Source organism: Heteronotia binoei, chromosome 5, assembly GCF_032191835.1.
Source record: "Heteronotia binoei isolate CCM8104 ecotype False Entrance Well chromosome 5, APGP_CSIRO_Hbin_v1, whole genome shotgun sequence".
Lineage (NCBI taxonomy): Eukaryota > Metazoa > Chordata > Lepidosauria > Squamata > Gekkonidae > Heteronotia > Heteronotia binoei.
Genome location: NC_083227.1, coordinates 29,115,815 through 29,134,088, shown reverse-complemented (window position 1 = coordinate 29,134,088; position 18,274 = coordinate 29,115,815). Strand labels below are relative to the sequence as shown.

General features: G+C 46.4%; 4 protein-coding genes across 4 annotated transcripts in view; 3 read left to right on the top strand and 1 right to left on the bottom strand.

Annotated features, from left to right (window-relative positions):
- Positions 1 to 11,530, top strand: part of LOC132571306 (zinc finger protein 737-like) — a 61,169-nt gene extending 49,639 nt beyond the window's left edge. Inside the window, exon 5 of the mRNA XM_060238101.1 lies at positions 11,446 to 11,530. The gene's annotated coding sequence lies outside the window, so the exon portion shown is untranslated. The remainder of the gene's footprint in view (positions 1 to 11,445) is intronic.
- Positions 1 to 18,274, top strand: part of LOC132571225 (zinc finger protein 709-like) — a 1,224,940-nt gene that overhangs the window by 1,018,878 nt on the left and 187,788 nt on the right. The window lies entirely within an intron of this gene.
- LOC132571257 (zinc finger protein 883-like) overlaps positions 1 to 18,274 on the bottom strand; it is a 259,231-nt gene that overhangs the window by 103,363 nt on the left and 137,594 nt on the right. The window lies entirely within an intron of this gene.
- LOC132570982 (uncharacterized) overlaps positions 2,462 to 18,274 on the top strand; it is a 67,903-nt gene continuing 52,090 nt past the window's right edge. The window contains exon 1 of the mRNA XM_060237618.1: positions 2,462 to 2,875. Within this exon, the coding sequence (XP_060093601.1) occupies positions 2,462 to 2,875 (414 nt within the window). The remainder of the gene's footprint in view (positions 2,876 to 18,274) is intronic.

The window sequence follows — 18,274 nt, the reverse complement described above, 5'->3', positions numbered from 1 at the left end:
CCAATTAACCCTTCAGACTGATTGGGAAAGGTCCCCTGTGCAAGCACCAGTCGTTTCCGACTCTGGGGTGATGTTGCTTTCACAACGTTTTCACGGCAGACTTTTTACGTTGTGGTTTGCCATTGCCTTCCCCAGTCATCTACACTTTCCCCCCAGCAAGCTGCTGGGTACTCATTTTACCGACCTCGGAAGGATGGAAGGCTGAGTCAACCTTGAGCCGGCTACCTGACAACCCAGCTTCCGTTGGGGATCGAACTCAGGTCGTGAGCAGAGCTTAGGACTGCAGTACTGCAGCTTTAACACTTTGCGCCACGGGGCTCTTAATGATTGCAGACTGATTACAGAGGGCAAAAAGGACCTTCTCCTTCTACTGGCTTGGCTCTGACAGAAGGTGCATGCATCTGTTTGCCCAGCAAGCTTCCCTGCAAAGTGCGGCAAATTAGAAGACAAGACCCTTTCCCCATCCCTGCTTCAGCATATTCATGTCTCTTAATAGTCTAAGGAGGGCTCCTGAGGTTCAGAATGGGGTGGAGGCAGCTAGGATGGAGTCCCTGGATGCAAGTCATCTGTCTGTATATGTTGGGGAAATGTCATCTTCTGTTCTTTAAGAATTGCGTGGAGGATGCTTAGAAGCTTCTGGCCTGGCTCACTGGCTTAAGCGATGCAGAGCATTCCCCAGGCAGCGACTGTGCTGCTCCCTCCCAAGAGAAGACTTTGTTCTGGGGTGTGTGGCTGGAATGGGGGTAGGAGGAGCAGGTGAACAGGAGGGAGTCCAAGGGCTGGGATCCACTTCTTTCAAGTCCCTACAATCTTTACTTGCCATGTTGTTCCAAGGATACATCTCAAAGGCTGATGCAGCAGTTGTGGGGGAAACTAAACATGTCAGTGTTGGGTCAGAATCTGTCTGGTAGTCTCCTGTCTGTGTGAGTTGCCCACTCCTACACTGGCATTGGCCTTGATTAGATGACCTCTGGGGTTCCTTCCAGCTCTGTTTCCAACCTGCCCAGTGACTAAAGAATCCCCTGCTTCGGAGCTTGGTCGATAACCCCCCCCAAAGTCATTCAAAGGCAAGTCAATGTCCACCAACTTGTAGTAGCTGGGTGCAGGTAGAAATTCGGATAGTGTAGTCTTATTCGAAGAACAATGCTTCCAGAGGTTTGCATTCCAGTAGAAAAATTTCATGTAGAGAACAGTGCTACAAAAAACACTTCTTCGGTACAGCAAGGAACAGAAAATAATTTCGCAACGCGGTGGTATGTCACTTCCACATTTCACTTTCGCTTCCATGAGCTTTCATGCAATACTGTTTCATCTCACCGCTGCTTCTTCTGATAATCTTCACTTCTAGAAATTGACCATACTAAGTGAAGATTATCGGAAGAAGCAGCAGTGAGATGAAATAGTATTGTGTGAAGGGACGGTGGCTCAGTGGTAGAGCATCTAGGTCCCAGGTTCAATCTCTGGCATCTCCCAAAAAGGGTCCAGGCAAATAGGCATGAAAAACCTCAGCTTGAGACCCCGGAGAGCCGCTGCCAGTCTGAGTAGACAATACGGACTTTGATGGACCGAGGGTCTGATTCAGAAGAAGGCAGCTTCATATGTTCATGTGAAAGGTCGTGGAAGCGAAAGCGAAACGTGGGAGTGAAGTACTACCGGGTCACGTATTATTTTCTGTGCCTTGCTGTACTGAAGAAGTGTTTTTTGTAGCACTGTTCTCTACATGAATTTTTCTGCTTAAATGCAAACCTCTGGAAGCATTGTTCTTCGAATAAGATTACACTATCTGAATTTCTACCTGCACCCAGCTACTACAAGTTGGTGGACATTGACTTGCCTTTGAATGCCTTTGGGTGGGGTTGTATGTTGTCTATATTTGTTTGTTGTAATTTGTATGAATTATCCTGTAATATAGTTTTGAATACTTCCTTTGAATGTATTGACATTTACCGTTCATAAATTACTTTAGAGGCTGGTTTTCGCGGAGGTAATTTACCTTTATTTCCTGCTCTTCCTGGAGGTTGGCAACATTCAAACAAGCAGGGGAGGCCTGGGGGTGTGTGTGGAAGACTCCCTCCCCTTTCCCAGGGTCTCCAGTTGCTCCCCAGTCCTGACTTTGGAAGGAGGCTGGCAGGGGAAGGTTTACTCAAAGGGTTAAAGGAAAGAAGTTGCATCTCCCAGAGAAGCTGCATAGGAGGAAGGCCAGATGACTCCCCGCAGCCCCTCCCTGGTTACTTCCTTGTGGCTGAAAAGTTGCCTTGAAGTTAACCAGTAAAGTCCCCAGCTTGGTTGCCTGAAGAGGAGAGGAGGCAGCCTGGGAGGTGGTGCATATATATACATATTTAAAAGCACATGGATAAGTCATAAAATAATATTTCAGTTGCAATATTTCACTTTACTCTGGAAAGTGGAGGAAGGTGATCTGTTGGTATCCAGGTGGAGATTCTTTGGAGACGAAGGGAAGATGAGTGGAGAATTGGACCTAGCACATCTGGGATCAAGGAGAGGCCCTGATGCCACCGGAGCTGGGAGCACAAGGGAGCTGTGGGAAGCAACAGTGCAGAAGAGTGTGAAAGACGATGTCCTCCCTCCAGATGTGCAGCGCCAGCAATTCAGGCACTTCTGCTACAAGGATGCCCAGGGACCCCGAGAGGTCTGCAACCGACTCCACCGTCTCTGCAGTCAGTGGCTGAAGCCAGAGAGGTGCAGCAAGAAGGAGATGCTGGACCTGGTGATCCTGGAGCAGTTCCTGGCTGTCCTGCCCCCGGAGATGGAGAGCTGGGTGAGGGAATGCGGGCCGGAGACCAGTTCCCAGGCGGTGGCCCTGGCAGAAGGCTTCCTCCTTAGCCAGGTGGAGAACAAGGGTCAGGAGCAGCAGGTGAGAGGGCACAGGATTTGATCAAGGATATACCCTTGAAATAGATGTGGATCGCTGCAACTGTTTTAGAACCTTTCCCCAGCTTGTTTCCTTTTCCTTTTCCTAACCAGACTCTTCTTTCTGGGATCCCCACTTCTGTTTCAGGAGCAGGAACTAATTGTGCAAGAACATTACCCAGAAGCAACTTTTCCAGGTAAGATTGAAAGGGGTGTTCTTCCCAGGGATGGAATTCTAGCAGGAGCTCCTTTGCATATTAGGCCATACACCCCTGATGTAGCCAATCCTCCAAGAGCTTACAAGGCTCTTTTTTGTAAGCTCTTGGAGGATTGGCTACATCAGGGAGGGTGTGGCCTAATATGCAAAGAAGGTCCTGCTAGAATTTTACCCCTGGTCCTTCGCAATGGATGTTGTCTTGAATGTACACAGGTTGCTTTTATGATGCACAGTCTTGTGTACAAAAGATGCACTGCTCCAGCTTCTCAATTTATGATATTCTTTCCTTGTACAAGTGTTTCTGCATCTGAACCAGCATCTCAAGTTATGTCCATGAGCCAATTGACAGAGGATATATTTCTCCCGGGGGGGGAGGGGGGCTCCCTCTTGGGTATCCTGTCCCCCCAGGGAAAGTGTATGCGCAATACATAGCCTCTCCTTCCCGGTGTAGTGAACGCCGCGTGGTCACTGTCCGGCTATGCCTGGCAGATGGTCACTGCAATGGCCTCTCCTGCATTACTGCATCCGTGGCAACACCTTCCCGCTGGTCCCCCCCCCCCCCGTTTCTCACAGAGTTTGCCACGTCATGGTGCGACCGAATGTCCGGCGGTATAACCGGATGGGCAGGCTGGGCTCACCAACCTCGCCAGCCAAGAGAAGGAAAACTCTAACATCAAACCCGGGCAGATAGAGCTCGTTAATGTAACACCTACCACCTGGAGGACTCGCTGCCGGTGTCCCGGCTTACTGGGCCATGGCAGATGACCCCAAGGTGAAAGGGTGGAGCCAGTACCGCGCACACTGTGCTTCACCTAAAAATTCTTCTGCGCAGGCCTGAAGGGCATATCCACATCCACAACCCACAACACACCAAGTCCTGCAGCGATGGGCAAGGGGCGAAACGGCAGGTGGAAGATGCCACTGGAAGCCGCAGTCCCGATCCTGCATGTAGGCGGTTCAGGGTATTGGTCGCCTGATGCTGACCCGGAGACGAAAGCATCTTTCAGCAGCACCCTGAACGACCAAGCAGCCTTATCTAAGGACAGCACTGCTTGCTCCACACGGAGAGGGCCTAGAAAAGGTGGCCTAAACAAAGCTCGTCTCCCCCACCCCAGTTGACTAGCCGCATCCTTACTTGCGGTCAAAAAATAACAACAAAGAAAAGGCATGCACCTGCCTCACAAAGTGTGCAAAGATGTGACTTTTGTCGACCTTACCAAAGCTTTCGATACCGTTAGCAGGAAAGGCCTGTGGCAAATCTTGGAACGTTTAGGATGTTCCCCAAGGTTCCTCAGCATGATCATCCAGCTACATGAAGACCAGCGAGGCCAAGTCAGACACTGCAACGACCTCTCGGAGCCCTTCCCAATAGGCACAGGTGTAAAGCAAGGCTGCGTTCTCGCGCCAACTCTCTTTACGATCTTCTTTAGCATGATGCTTCAAAGAGCCGCAGTAGATCTAGATGATGACGATGGTGGCTACATCTGCTATCGCACTGATGGCAGCCTGTTCAACCTGAGGCGACTAAAGGCTCACTCCAAGACAATGGAAAAACTCATCCGAGAGCTACTATTTGCTGATGATGCTGCACTCGTCTCCGACTTGGTATCAGCTCTGCAGCATATGACGTCCTGCTTTGCAGAGGCTGCCAAGCTATTCGGCCTAGAAGTTAGTCTGAAGAAGACAGAAGTTCTCCACCAGCCTGCACCCCAGGAAGATTATCACCCTCCCTGCATCACTGTGGGTGAATCAGTACTGAAGACAGTCCAGCAGTTCAGCTACCTGGGGTGCATCATCTCCTCAGATGCCAAGATCGACAAGGAGATTGACAACAGGCTGGCAAAGGCAAACCGTGCATTTGGCCGACTGCACAAAAGGGTGTGGAGCAACAAGCATCTGAAAAAAGGCACAAAGATCAATGTTTACAAAGCGGTTGTGATGACAACCCTCATCTATGGCTCCGAATCATGGGTTTTATACCGTCATCACCTGCGACTCCTTGAGCGCTTTCATCAGCGCTGCCTTCGCACCATCCTCAACATCCACTGGATTTATGGATGTTTCTTGGTTTCAACCGGGGTTTTTTTACAAGTCTTTTCCAATTTGGAAAAAATATAATCTTTATAGGTTTGTGGATATTTTGTCCAATGGAAAAGTGCTCGACAAAAAATCTTTAGAAGAGAAAACTGGTGGGACAAAAATCCCATGGTTTGAATACTTGCAAATTAACAACTTGGTGACATCACTCTCAAAGAAATACAATTTCAATCGACCTCTTACTTTCTTTGAATCCTGCTACAATCTCCTTTTTTAAAGCGGAAGGGACTGATTTCATTTATCTATAAGGGTTTGCTAGACATTGATGCTGTTGATTTGTTATCCTATCAAGAAATTTGGCAAAGGAATAGTTCAATTAATTTTCAGGAGGATGTTTGGCAACAAATCTGGTCATCTCCTTCGTTTGTTTCAAAATCATTGAATATACAATTACAAACTCAAAAAATTTTGTTCCGGTGGTATTTAACACCTCAGAGATTAAGCCATATGGCGATAAATCAATCCTCCAAATGTTGGAAAAATTGTGGAGAGGTGGGCACATTTATACACTGCTGGTGGTCTTGCCCGAGGGTGCAGTCGTTTTGGGCAGTAATTGTGGCAAAAATCAAGGATATCACGGGCTATAGTTTACCCTTAAGATTGGAACTCATTTTGCTTGACTGTTGGAAAGGTATTTCTATTACTTCTCTCAATAAATCCCTGATATCCCTTTTACTAGCTGCTGCTAAAATGGTGTTAGCCCAATTTTGGAAATCTCCCAATATTCCTCCAGTTAAAGCCTGGTATGCTAAAATCTGGGAGGTCTATGCTATGGACAAGATAGCAGATAGTTTATGCAATATAAATAATTCAGAAGGTAACGATTCTCTGATGTACAAGTGGCTTCCATTTCTTAAATTTTCTTTTAGTCCTGTAGATCAGATGCGTACATGTATTCCTGGTAGATATTATGACATTATTAATTTGATGTAATTAACATATGGACAGAGTACTTATTTTTTAATTCAGCTGCCAAGTATGTATGTATGTGTGAATGTATGTATGTGTTGTTTTGTTTGTATTTTGTGTATATATATATATTCTGTTTTCTACTGGTATGCTATGCTTATACACAAAGAATGATTGCAGATACAGTCATTGATTGCTTTATTTGTATGTTTACTAAATTCAATAAAAAAATTTTTGGACATAAAAAAAAAAAAAAAAAACATCCACTGGAGTGACTTTGTGACCAACACTGAAGTCCTCAAGAGGGCGGAGGTTACAAGCATCGAGGCACTGCTGTTGAAGACGCAGCTGCACTGGGCAGAGCACATTTCTAGGATGGAAAAACACCGCCTTCCCAAGATTGCTCTGTATGGCGAACTTTCCACCGGCCATCGAAATAGAGGGGCACCAAAGAAGAGGTACAAGGACTCCTTGAAGAAATCCCTTGGCACCTGTCGCATCAACCATCACCAGTGGTCTGACCTAGCCTCAGATCGCAAAGCATGGAGGCACACCATCCACCAGGCTGTCTCTTCCTTTGAGAACGCACGCATAGCTGGTCTTGAGGACAAAAGGAGATTGAGGAAGAATCGCACTGCTACAGCACCAACCCCAAATCAGACTTTTCCCTGCAGCCACTGTGGCCAGATCTGCCTGTCCCGCATTGGTCTTGTCAGCCACCAGCGAGCCTGCAGCAGACATGGACTACTGCACCCTTCTTAAATCTTCGTTCGCGAAGTCAAGCCGAGAGAGAGAGAGATTTCTCCCAATGCTCCATCAGTGGCTATTAGCTTATTGTTGGAACACCCCACCCTTCTCTCTGAATCAGAGACTCAGAGCAGCTTACAATCTCCTATATCTTCTCCCTCCACAACAGACACCCTGTGAGGTGGGGCTGCAAGGGCTCTTACAGCAGCTGCCCTTTCAAGGACAAGTCCTGTGATAGCTATGGCTAACCCAAGGCCATTCCAGCAGGTGCAAATGGAGGAGTGGGGAATCAAACCCGGTTCTCCCAGATAAGAGTCCGCAAACTTAACCACTACACAAAACTGGCTCTATTAACCACAGGGTATTGATGGAAATCTCTGTTTGGGGCAGTGATGCTCTGTATTCTTGGTGCTTTGGGGAAGGGGGCACTGTGGGAGGGCTTCTAGTATCCTGGCCCCATGGGTGGACCTCTTGATGGCACTTGGGTTTTTTGGCCACTGTGTGACACAGAGTGTTGGACTGGATGGGCCACTGGCCTGATCCAACATGGCTTCTCTTATGTTCTTAATGCTCAAGGAACAGAAATGGAAAGGAAATGTCTTCCAGTACCAATTTATCCTTCACAGGTGGTGCCATGACTCCAGCAATATATTCTTTGCCATATCTTCATGGCAAAGCGAGGACTGTGAAGCCAAAGCAGGTAAGTCCGGAACTTGATCATGCCCCTGCGTGCCTCCCCAACACTTCCTGTGGCCTGAAAGATTATTACTCTTTCCTTTCACTGCTGTCCTGCTCACTGAACAGAAAATGAAGGTACATTCATAAAGGTTTGAATACCATAGTCCTTTTGGACTGCACTTAGAAGGTAGGAATTCCTGCATTCATGTGAAAAGAGACTTCCTTTTTTGTTTCTTTCCAGGGTCTGGTGACTTCTGAGGAGGTTCCATTCATTTCACTGAGGAGGAGTGGGCTCTGCTGGATCTGGACCAAAGACTCCTTCACAAGGAAGTCATGGAAGACAATTGTCAGAATGTGGCCTCTCTGGGTAAGGCTTCCCTGTCCCTTGCTTCACAGGTGCTGAAGGAAGAAATGGCTCCTTCTAAGAAAGATGGTCGTAGGTCTCTTCTCATTGGGATTGTCAATAGGGGAGTGGAGTAGATCAGGTCCACATGCAGGCAAGGGAGAGACTTCTGAATAAGTAGCGGATTCCCCAAGCGTTAGTTTGTAGTCAAATAGGAGAGCCAGTTTGGTGTAATGGTTAAGTGCGTGGACCAGGTTTGATTCCCCACTCCTCCACTTGCACCTGCTGGAATGGCCCTGGGTCAGCCATTGCTCTCGCAGAGGTTATCCTTGAAAGGGCAGCTGCTGTAAGAGCTCTCTCAGCCCCACCCACCTCACAGGGTGTCTGTTGTGGGGGGAGGAGATAAAGGAGATTGTAAGCCGCTCTGTCTCTCTGTTTCAGAGAGAAGTGCGGGGTATAAATCTGAAATTCTTCTTCTTCAACAAATTCATCTGAAGAGCTATTGAGGATTAAACAGATGAATGGCTATGGCAGGCTTAGGGGCAGAGAGCCCAAAGTGGCAGCTTTTCAATTGGGCCTCCTCACAGGTATTCCGATTTCCTTTAGGGAACACTAAGATTAAAAGTCACCTACATACACAGAGGAATAAGATCAAAAAATTGGGAATTGTTAGTAAATGTTCAGCGTTTGGGGGATCCATCACCTCCTTATGCAGTCCTGGTAGGATTGTAGTGTCTCTTCAAAGGGAGAAGAGACGTTTAGACAGCCACCTTTCATCAGACCCACATTAGATGTTGTCAGACTGGGATGCTGGATCTTGTGTGCTTTTGAAGAGGGCAAATTTACTGTGTCCTGGTTGCTCTGTCTGGGCTAAGGCTTTCCTTACCTGTGCAGAAGTTCTCTTCTTCTCCACTTTGGTCACTAAATCCTTCTAAATCAAAGCAGAAGAAGATGATGTTGAATTTATATCCCGCCCTATACACTGAATCTCAGTCTCAGAGCGGTCACAATCTCCTTTACCTTCCCCCCACACACAACAGACACCCTGTGAGGTGGGTGGGGCTGAGAGAGTGCTTACAGCAGCTGCCCTTTCAAGGACAACTCCTGTGAAAGCTATGGCTGACCCAAGGCCATTCCAGCAGCTGCAAGTGGAGGAGTGGGGAATCAAACCTGGTTCTCCCAGATAAGAGCCTGCACACTTAACCACTACACCAAACTGGCTCTTAACCACTACACTAAACTGTAATGTGACTGAAAATGAAATACCCGTTATTCTCTCTCTCTCTCCCCCTCCCTCCCTCTCTCTCGGTATCTGGGGCAAGCTAGCGGGTAACTGCTTTTAACCACTACACCAAACTAGTAGTGGCCCCCCCTCCATTGCTCATGTTTCAAGCTTACAAATTTGGCATTCCTTCTTTTTGGCCATAACAGGAGCCATGGTCCATATAATAGCCCAGTTTAAAATCTGAATGTTTCTTAGAGTTGGAATAGGTGGAAGTCACTGGTCTGTTTCTTCCCTCAAAGGAAGACTTCTCTTTCTCAAATCTGATTCCATGTCCACAGCAGAAGAAGCAGAAGATCTGCTCTTCCGAGACCCAGAAGAAAGAAAGAGATCAGCAGGTATCTGCTTCCTTTTGTCTTGGAAGAGAGTAGGACTTCTTTTGGAATTATTTTACCTTCTGGAGAATGGAGTGATTTCTCAAGAGGAAATAGCCAGAGAATGTATATGGAAGGGTCCTCAAATGTGAAAGACAAGCTAAAATGGGGACCAAAAGGCTGGCTTTTTTGTACTTCAGCTTGGGGAGGAATGTTTATAGTACAGTACTCAGCTTTACTCAGGTTGGATTTATTTATATGCTATCTCTTCAGATACTTCTTTAAAGATAAAAGGTAGTCCCCTGTGCAAGCACCAGTCATTTCCGACTCTGGGGTGATGTCATATCACATTTTCACAGCAGACTTTTTACAGGGCGGTTTGCCATTGCCTTCCCCAGTCCTCTACACTTTCCTCTCAGCAAACTGGGTACTCATTTTACCCACCTCAGAAGGATGGAAGCCTGAGTCAACCTTGAGCTAGCTAACTGAACCCAGCTTCTGCCAGGTTATGAGCAGAGAGCTCGGACTGCAGTTTTATCACTCTTCGCCATGGGGTTCTTCTTTAAGGCAGCTCACAAAAATCAACAATGGCATAAAATAGCACACACTACATAAATACCCAGCATTAAAATTTTAAAAAGCTGGGGGCATACAAACAGCATGAAGCAGCATTTTTTTTTAAAGCAGGAATGCTCAGGAACACAGTTCCAGCTGGCTTGGCATCAGGGGGTATGGTCTAATATGCAAATGAATTCCAATGGCCTTTTCCTACAAAAAGCCCCATGTAAAACAATGGTGATGTCAGGGGTGTGTGGCTTAATATGCAAATAAGTTCCTGCTGGGCTTTTTCTACGCAAAAAGCTCTGGCATGAAATAGCCCTCCATTGAACTGCATAAAACCCACCCTGTCTGTCCAGCAAAAGCTGTTCTGCAAAGTGCTTGAGTACAGGAAGAGATTGGCCAGAGGTCCCTCTCGTCCAGCCTCCCATTTTCCAGACTGGCCAAACAGAGGCTTTGGAAGGTTCAGAAACAGAGGAACAGAGCTCAATCTTTTCCCTGGGATTGCCCTACTGGCAATCAGCCTTCAGAGAGATACCTTTTCAAACATGGAGCTTCCACTGAGTCCATAGCCTCTGATGGAACTACCCACCAAGAAAGAATCAGAAGGCAATTAATATGGGGAGGATTTCTCTCTCTTTTCAGTGATTTATGTTCTGTTGTCATCAAGAGCAGTTAATGCACTTCCTTCCTTGACAGTTTTCTCTCTCTGTTCCAGAGGTTGATGGTCCCCAGAATAAGTCGGAGAAGGAGCTACAGCATTTCCTGTTAGAAAAAACACAACAGAGAAGAATCACTAGAACAGAATGGAAGAGGGGAAATGAATCCTCTTCTTCTCAGAGTGCTGACTCCCTGCGGGGATCCACACTGATGAGAGGTCATATAAATGCTTGGACTGTGGAAAGAGCTTTGCTCAGAGTGTCACGTTTACTGCCCATCAACGTACCCACACTGGGGAGAAACCACACAAATGTTTTGAGTGTGGAAAGAGCTTTCGTCGGAGTGCCAGCCTTACTGCCCATAAACGTATCCACACAGGGGAGAAACCATATAAATGCTTGGACTATGGAAAGAGCTTTGCTCAAAGCACCACTCTTATTGCCCATCGACACATTCACAGAGGGGAGAAACCATATAAATGCACAGACTGTGGAAAAAGCTTTGCTCAGAGTGACACGCTTCCTGCTCATCAAGGAATCCATACAGGAGAGAAACAATGTTCCCTTTAAGCTGAGTTAGTGTGAGCTGGCTCACAGTTTTTTAGCCTACGGCTCACACATTTTTGTCTTAGCTCAGGAAAAATAGGCCCAGAGCAAACTAATTCACGCAGTAGCTCACCTTTAATGCCAGTAGCTCACAAGGTACAATTTTTGCTCACAAGGCTCCACGGCTTAGAGGGAGTATTGGAGAGAAACCATATATATGCTAGGATGGAAAGAACTTTGCTTGGAAGGGAGACCTCACTGGCCATCAATGAATCCACAGAGGGGAGAAACCAAATTCAGGGGTGTCAAGGCCCCTGGGCCAGAACCAACCCATCCAAGATTCTTACCTCGCCCACAAGAAACTGTTATATAACAGTTTGGAAATATAAGGTACTCCCCCTTTTATGGTATATCATGGGGAAAACCTAGTCTTGCACATGATTAAATACATTTATTGGCACTTTTCTGGGCTATCCAGTCAATCAGTTGCTTTCACTGCTAGGGAATCAATTGTTTTTGTTTGCATTTTGCATTAAAAAATAGTTAATTGGGTTTGCCTGTATAAAGTTTATATATCTGTTTCCATTACATTTTAGGGCACACATGGCCTGGCCCAACAAAGCGGCATTTATGTCAGATCTGGCTCTCGTAACCAATGAATTCAACACTTCAGAGCTTGGAGTGTTGAATAGGGAAAGTTGTAGAAATGTTTACTTTGGAGAGGGGATTCTGTTTGGAATGTGGATGCACTGAGGCAAAACCTCACAACTTAAACAATAAAATCCAATAAGCAATTAAAAGCAAAGCTGAAACAAATGGGCTCCCTTGGTAGGTTCCTTGTTGTGGGAACATGTGCGCGTTTGCTTGTTAAGGGCACAAGGAAGTCTACAGAAAGGGGGGGGGGGTGTCAGCAAAGGGCCCACACCGGCACAAACCGTAAAAAAGCTTGGAGTGTGGAACAGGTTTCAATTGAAAGTACTCCCCGGCTTTGCATAACTAGGTCTACACCAGGGGGAAAGGCACATAAATGGCTTAACTGTTTTGATTTCTGAATTTGTTTTAATTGTTCAACTGTTCTATTGCTTATTTATTGATTGTTGGTTTTTTAATTGTTTTAATATGTTGGAATCTGCCCTGAGCCCATTATGGCAAAGGGTGGACTATAAATTTACAGAAATAAAAATTTACAGAAAATGCTTCCATTATGGGAATAGCTTCAATCACACACAAGTCCAGCCTTACCAAGCATCATGAGGTCCCAGCAGGGGAACAATCTTGCTTCTTATCGAAGGAACCAGAAGAAGGGGAAGTTGTAGAAATGTTTACTCAATAGCAGGAGTTTTTGTGCAATATATGACCAGAATTGCAAAGCTGTTGAATTGGTTCTTCTTGTTAAGACGTGTTCCGTTCTCAAATAAAACTGTGAGCATTCGGTTTGTGACAAAGCATGGGTGACTTCTTGTACCCCTTTATCACATGTTATGGAGGGGATTCCATATACTCAATGTATGATTGGAAGGGGAAAGATCTTGCAGTTCTGGGATTCAGCATCCCTTTGTTTTTTTCCTAGTATGTTTTCCACACTTCCTTGCCATTCCAGACATCCCCCTGTTGTTGTTCAGTCACACATTCGAGTCCAATTCTTTGCGATCCCATGGACAAAGTCATGCCAGGCCCTCCTGTCTTCCACCATTCTCCCAAGTCTGCTCAAATTCTTGTTAGTTACATCAATAACGCTGTCCAGCTGTCTCATCTTCTGCCGTCCCCTTCTTCTTTTGCCTTCTGTCTTTCCCAGCATCAGGATCTTCTCCAGGGAGTGCTCCCTTCTCATTGGGTGGCCAAAATATTTTAGCTTCAGCATCTGACCTTCCAGGGAACAGTCAGGGTTGATTTCCCTTAAGACTGACTGATTTGATATTGGATTTATACCCCTACCCTTCACTCTGAATCTCAGAGCAGCTTACAATCTCCTTTACCTTCCTCTCCCACAACAGACACCCCGTGAGGTAGGTGGGGCTGAAAGAGCTCTCCCAGATGCTGCCCTTTCAAGGACAGCTCTTCAAGAGCTATGGCGGACCCAAGGCCATTCCACCAGCTGCAAGTGGAGGAGTGAAGACTCAAACCTGGTTCTCCCAGATAAGAGTCCACACACAACCACTACATCAAACTGGCTTTCTGCCACTGTGGCTAATAGTCTATTATAGGCCTAGTGGAACCTCCATGGTCAGAGGCAGTGACTTTCTGAAGACCAGTCAGAGTTGCAGAGCCAATTATGAAAGAAGTCAGGATACCCTGGATCATGCATCCCCCTAGGACTCCCCCCTCACTCTTGCCCTGTAAGCAATGGGTGTCTGAGGTAGGCATAACACATCTGAAAATAAAGCTAGGAGCCTCAAAACTGGCTCTTGGGTTCAAGATGATGATGAGCCTAAAATAAAGGGAATCAAAACATCCCAGATTAGTTCAACAATGCCCCTCTGCTTTTTGCAATGGAAGCAAGAGTTATTTATGAGAAACCAGGGAAATGCTATCATCACAGCCAAGGAGGGTGGAATGTATTCCCTCGGAATGTATTCCCTCGGAAGGAGTGCAAGAAATGCAACCACTTCCCTGCCCTCTGACACCCAAGAGTGGGTATCGATTAGTGATTTGGAGTTGGGAGTAAGCAGTGAAGTGGCTAAGTTTGTTGATAACACTAAATTGTTCAGGGTGGTGAGAACCAGAGAGGATTGTGAGGCACTCCAAAGGGATCTGTTGAGGCTGGGCGAGTGGGCATCAACATGGTAAATGAGGTTCAACACGGCCAAGTGCAAGGTAATGCACATTGGAGCCAAAAATCCTAACTATAAATACAGGTTGATGGAGTGTGAACTAGAGGAGACTGATCAAGAGAGAGATCTTGGGGTCATGGTAGATAACACCCTGAAAATGTTGAGACATTGCATGACTGCGATAAAAAAAGGCCAACATCATGCTGGGAATTATTAGGAAGAGAACTGAAAACAAATCAGCTAGTATAATGTGGTGCAGCCACATTTGGAGTACTGTGTACAATTCTGGTCACCACACCTCAAAAAAGATATTATAGCATTGGAAAAAAGTCCAGAAAAGGGCAACTGGAATGATTAAAGGTGTATTCTTTGGTTGGCTTGTATTTAGTTATTATTTCTCTGTTCATGCTATTTTATGCAGTATTTCTTTTGACTATTTTTTGCAATGCTATTGAATGATATAATTTTATGCTCTTCATATGGATTTGTAAGTCAAAGATCTTTGTTGTTAATAAAGATTTATTTATTTTAAAAAATGAAAAAAAGAAAAAGTCCAGAAAAGAGCAACTAGAATGATTAAAGGGTTGGAACACTTTCCCTATGAAGAAAGGTTAACGCTTGGGGCTCTTTAGCTTGGAGAAACGTCAACTGAGGGATGACATGATACAGATTTACAAGATTATGCATGGGATAGAGAAGGTAGAAAAAGAAGCCTGCCTTGGAGGGCAGGGCGGGATATAAATAAAAGTTTATTATTATTAGTAGTAGTAGTACTTTTCTCCCTTTCTCACAATATGAGAACTCCTGGGCACTCAATGAAATTGCTAAGTAGGGTTAGAACAGATAAGAGGAAGCACTTCTTCACCTAGAGGGTGATTAACACATGGAATTCACTGCCACAGGAGGTGGCGGCTACAAACTTAGACAGCTTCAAGAGGGGATTGGATTAACATATGGAGCAGATGTCCATCAGTGGCTATTAGCCACAGCGTATTGTTGGAACTCTCTGTCTGGGATGCTCTGTATTCTTGGTGCTTTGGGGGGGAGGGGCAACAGTGTGAGGGCTTCTAGTGTCCTGGCCCCACTGATGGACCTCCTGATGTTACCTTAGGGTTTTTTGTTTGTTTGTTGGCCACTATATGACACCGAGTTGGACTGGATGGGCCATTGGCCTAATCCAACATGGCTTCTCTGATGTTCTTAAGAAGCATGTAAGCCAATATGGAGAAAGGGGGCTGGAGGATAGGAAGGGCAAGGGAGGGAGTGGGGAGAGCCCTCCGGGAGCTATAATACTGTAGAGAAATGACGGCTGAAAGGTGACATGTTATACAAAAATGGAATAGAGAAGGTAGAGAAAGAAGTACACTTCTCCATTTCTCACAGTACAGTAGGTGATCACTCAATGAAATTAAGGGAAAGTAGGCTTTAGAACAAATGAAAGGAAGTACTTCTTCACCCAAAGAGTAACTAATATGTGGAATTCACTGCTGCTGGAAGTAGCACAGACAGGTTCAAGAGGAGATTGAACAAACATCTGGAGCAGAGGTCCTTCAGTGGCTACTAGCCACAAGGTGTTGATGGAACACTCTCTCTGAGGTAGTGATGCTCTGTCTTCTTGGTGCTTGAGGGGCAGCGGTGGGTGGGCTTCTGGAGTTCTGACCCTGCTGATGGACCTCCTAGGTTTTGTACTGCATGGCATATGATGCCATCCGCAGAAGTTGTTTCCTCCCAGGGAAATGATCTCTGTCCTATGGAGATAAATTATTCCAGAAGATCTCCAGGCCTCACCAGGAGGATAACAAAGAGATTCATGGAAGGAAGGTAAGACGACCAAGAAATTATACTGTGAATGGAATTACTAAACAAGACACTTTAACATCCAATGTAGATGTTGCCCTCCTCTGTTCTTTTTCCAGCCCAACTCCCTCCTGCAGGGGAGGCTGAAATATCTCCTCCCCAAACCAAATCAAGTCAAATCCACATCTTCTTTTGGGAGGGAGCATCACAGCCAAGGCACAGGAAATGCTCTAGGTCAGGGGTGTCCCAGAGGCTGAATTAGGTCCCCAGAGAACTCCTATCAGGCCCCCGAGCAACTAGTTGTCATCTGCTTCCTTCTCCATCTCTTATGCTCCCTTCTGCATCACAGCTTGGTTTGCAAGACTTGCCCAATTGCACAGGAGCTGCACAGCAAAACCTCTATTTTCTCCATTGGCTGAGGCTCCTCCCTTGGGGAGTAAGGGGGAGGCAGAGCTTCCTTTGCCAGGTTCTCTCAATCACACAGCAGAGTCACTGAGCCAAGCCTCTCTTCCTTCTATTGGCTGAGGCTCCTCCCCCTCCTGGTCCCCTGGGGAAGGAAGGAAAGAACCAAAGCTTCCTTTGCCCAGTTCCCTGGATCCCATGGGAGAAATACAAAGAAATCACCTTTAAGACCAACGAGTGCTAATATTTTAAGCATGTTTTAGTTTAAGTAAAAAAAAAAAAGTTTGTGTTTGTTTATCCTATATAAAGTTTCTATCTTTGCTACCAAATCTTAAATAGGAACACACACGGCCTGACACAATATGGCCCGTCCCCAAAAGGTCTCATTTATGTCAAATCTGGCCCTCATAACAAATTAGTTTGACACCCCCGGTCTAGGTGGCTCAAGCTTGTAAGCCCAGCCAGAAGCTGCTCCACATCCTCAAGGGAATTCTGTGGCACAGCAGGTGGCACCTACAGACCTCCGGATCAGTCCTTAGAGGCAAGAAACGAGGCCCGCCAATTCTGGGGCTGCCCTCCATCCAAGCCACTTTATCCAGGGGAAGTAATCTCTTAAGTCTGGAGATCAATTATAATTCCGGGAGATCTCCAGGCCGTGCCTGGAGGTTGGCAACCCAAGACAAGCAGGAGAGCCCATGTGGGCGGAAGCCTCCCTCTCCTTTCCCAGGGTCTCCAGTTGCTCCCCAGTCCTGACCTTGGAGGGAGGCTTACAGGGGGAGGTTCAGCTGAAGGGTTAAAGGGAACAAGTCCACTTTCCTAGAGAGTCCCCCAAGGAGGAAGGCCAGTTGATCAGTCACAGCCGCTCCCCCTTCAACTTCTTCCGGGCGGAAAAGTGGAATGGAATGGGCCCAGTGACGTCACCAATGTGATTGTCTGGAGAAGAGAGGAGGCAGCCTGGAAGCCGATTTGAAAAGGCAAATAAGAGAAGTCCTAAAATAAAACTTGGCTTGCAAGGTTTGCCTTGGACTCTGAAGAGCCTCCCTCCCCCGACACTGTTGTGGGTCTCTCAGGGGCTCACAGGGTTCTGCTGCAGACCAACAGCTGCCCTCTGCACAGGGGCAGAGTTGCCCCTGTAGAAAGTCCGAGTTCCAGCCCTTGACTCCACAGAGGGATCTGGCAGAGGAGGAGGACAATCCAGTGGGCTCATTGGAGAGGAAGGGAGGATGAGGAGACAGCTGGACTCAGGAAAAGGCCTTGATGCCATCGGGGCTAGGAGCGAAAGGGAGCTGTGGGAAGGAGCCCTGCAGAAGTGCCTGGGGGACAGTGTCCTCCCTCCAGATGTGCAGTGTCAGCAGTTCAAGCACTTCAGCTACCAGAAGGGTGAGAGTCCCCGAGAGGTCTGCAGCCAACTCCACCGTCTTTGCTGTCAGTGGCTGAAGCCAGAAAGGCACAGCAAGAAAGAGATGCTGGACCTGGTGATCCTGGAGCAGTTCCTGGCCGTCCTACCCCCGGAGATGGAGAGCTGGGTGAGGGAATGCAGGCCAGAGACCAGTTCCCAGGCAGTGGCCCTTGCAGAAGGCTTCCTCCTCAACCAGGCAGAAGAGAAGAACCAGGACCAGCAGGTGAGAGGGGTGCAGGATATACCAGGGGTGGCCAAACTGACTCGGGAGCCACATGTGGCTTTCACACATATTGTGTGGCTCCCAGAGGTCAAGATGTTACTTAAAATGTTGAATACAATCTTATCCCAACATGTGGGATAATTTTTAATGTAATCTATAAAATACAATAGTTCTTCCTTCTAACTATTGTATTTTATAGATTACATTAAAAATTATAACAAAGGGGATGTTAGGGCAAATATTTTCTGTCTTATGCATTTTGTAACAACATGATTTTCCTTGACAAACACAATGATGCTATATAATCCCCTTTTTCCACATATCATGCATGATGCTGCACAAAAAATAAAACAATTTAAAAGTACTTTTTCACCCAAAGATTAAATAACACATGGGATTTACTACTGTAGAAAGTGGCGGCAGCTACAAGCACAGATAGTTTCAAGAAGGGATTAGCTAAA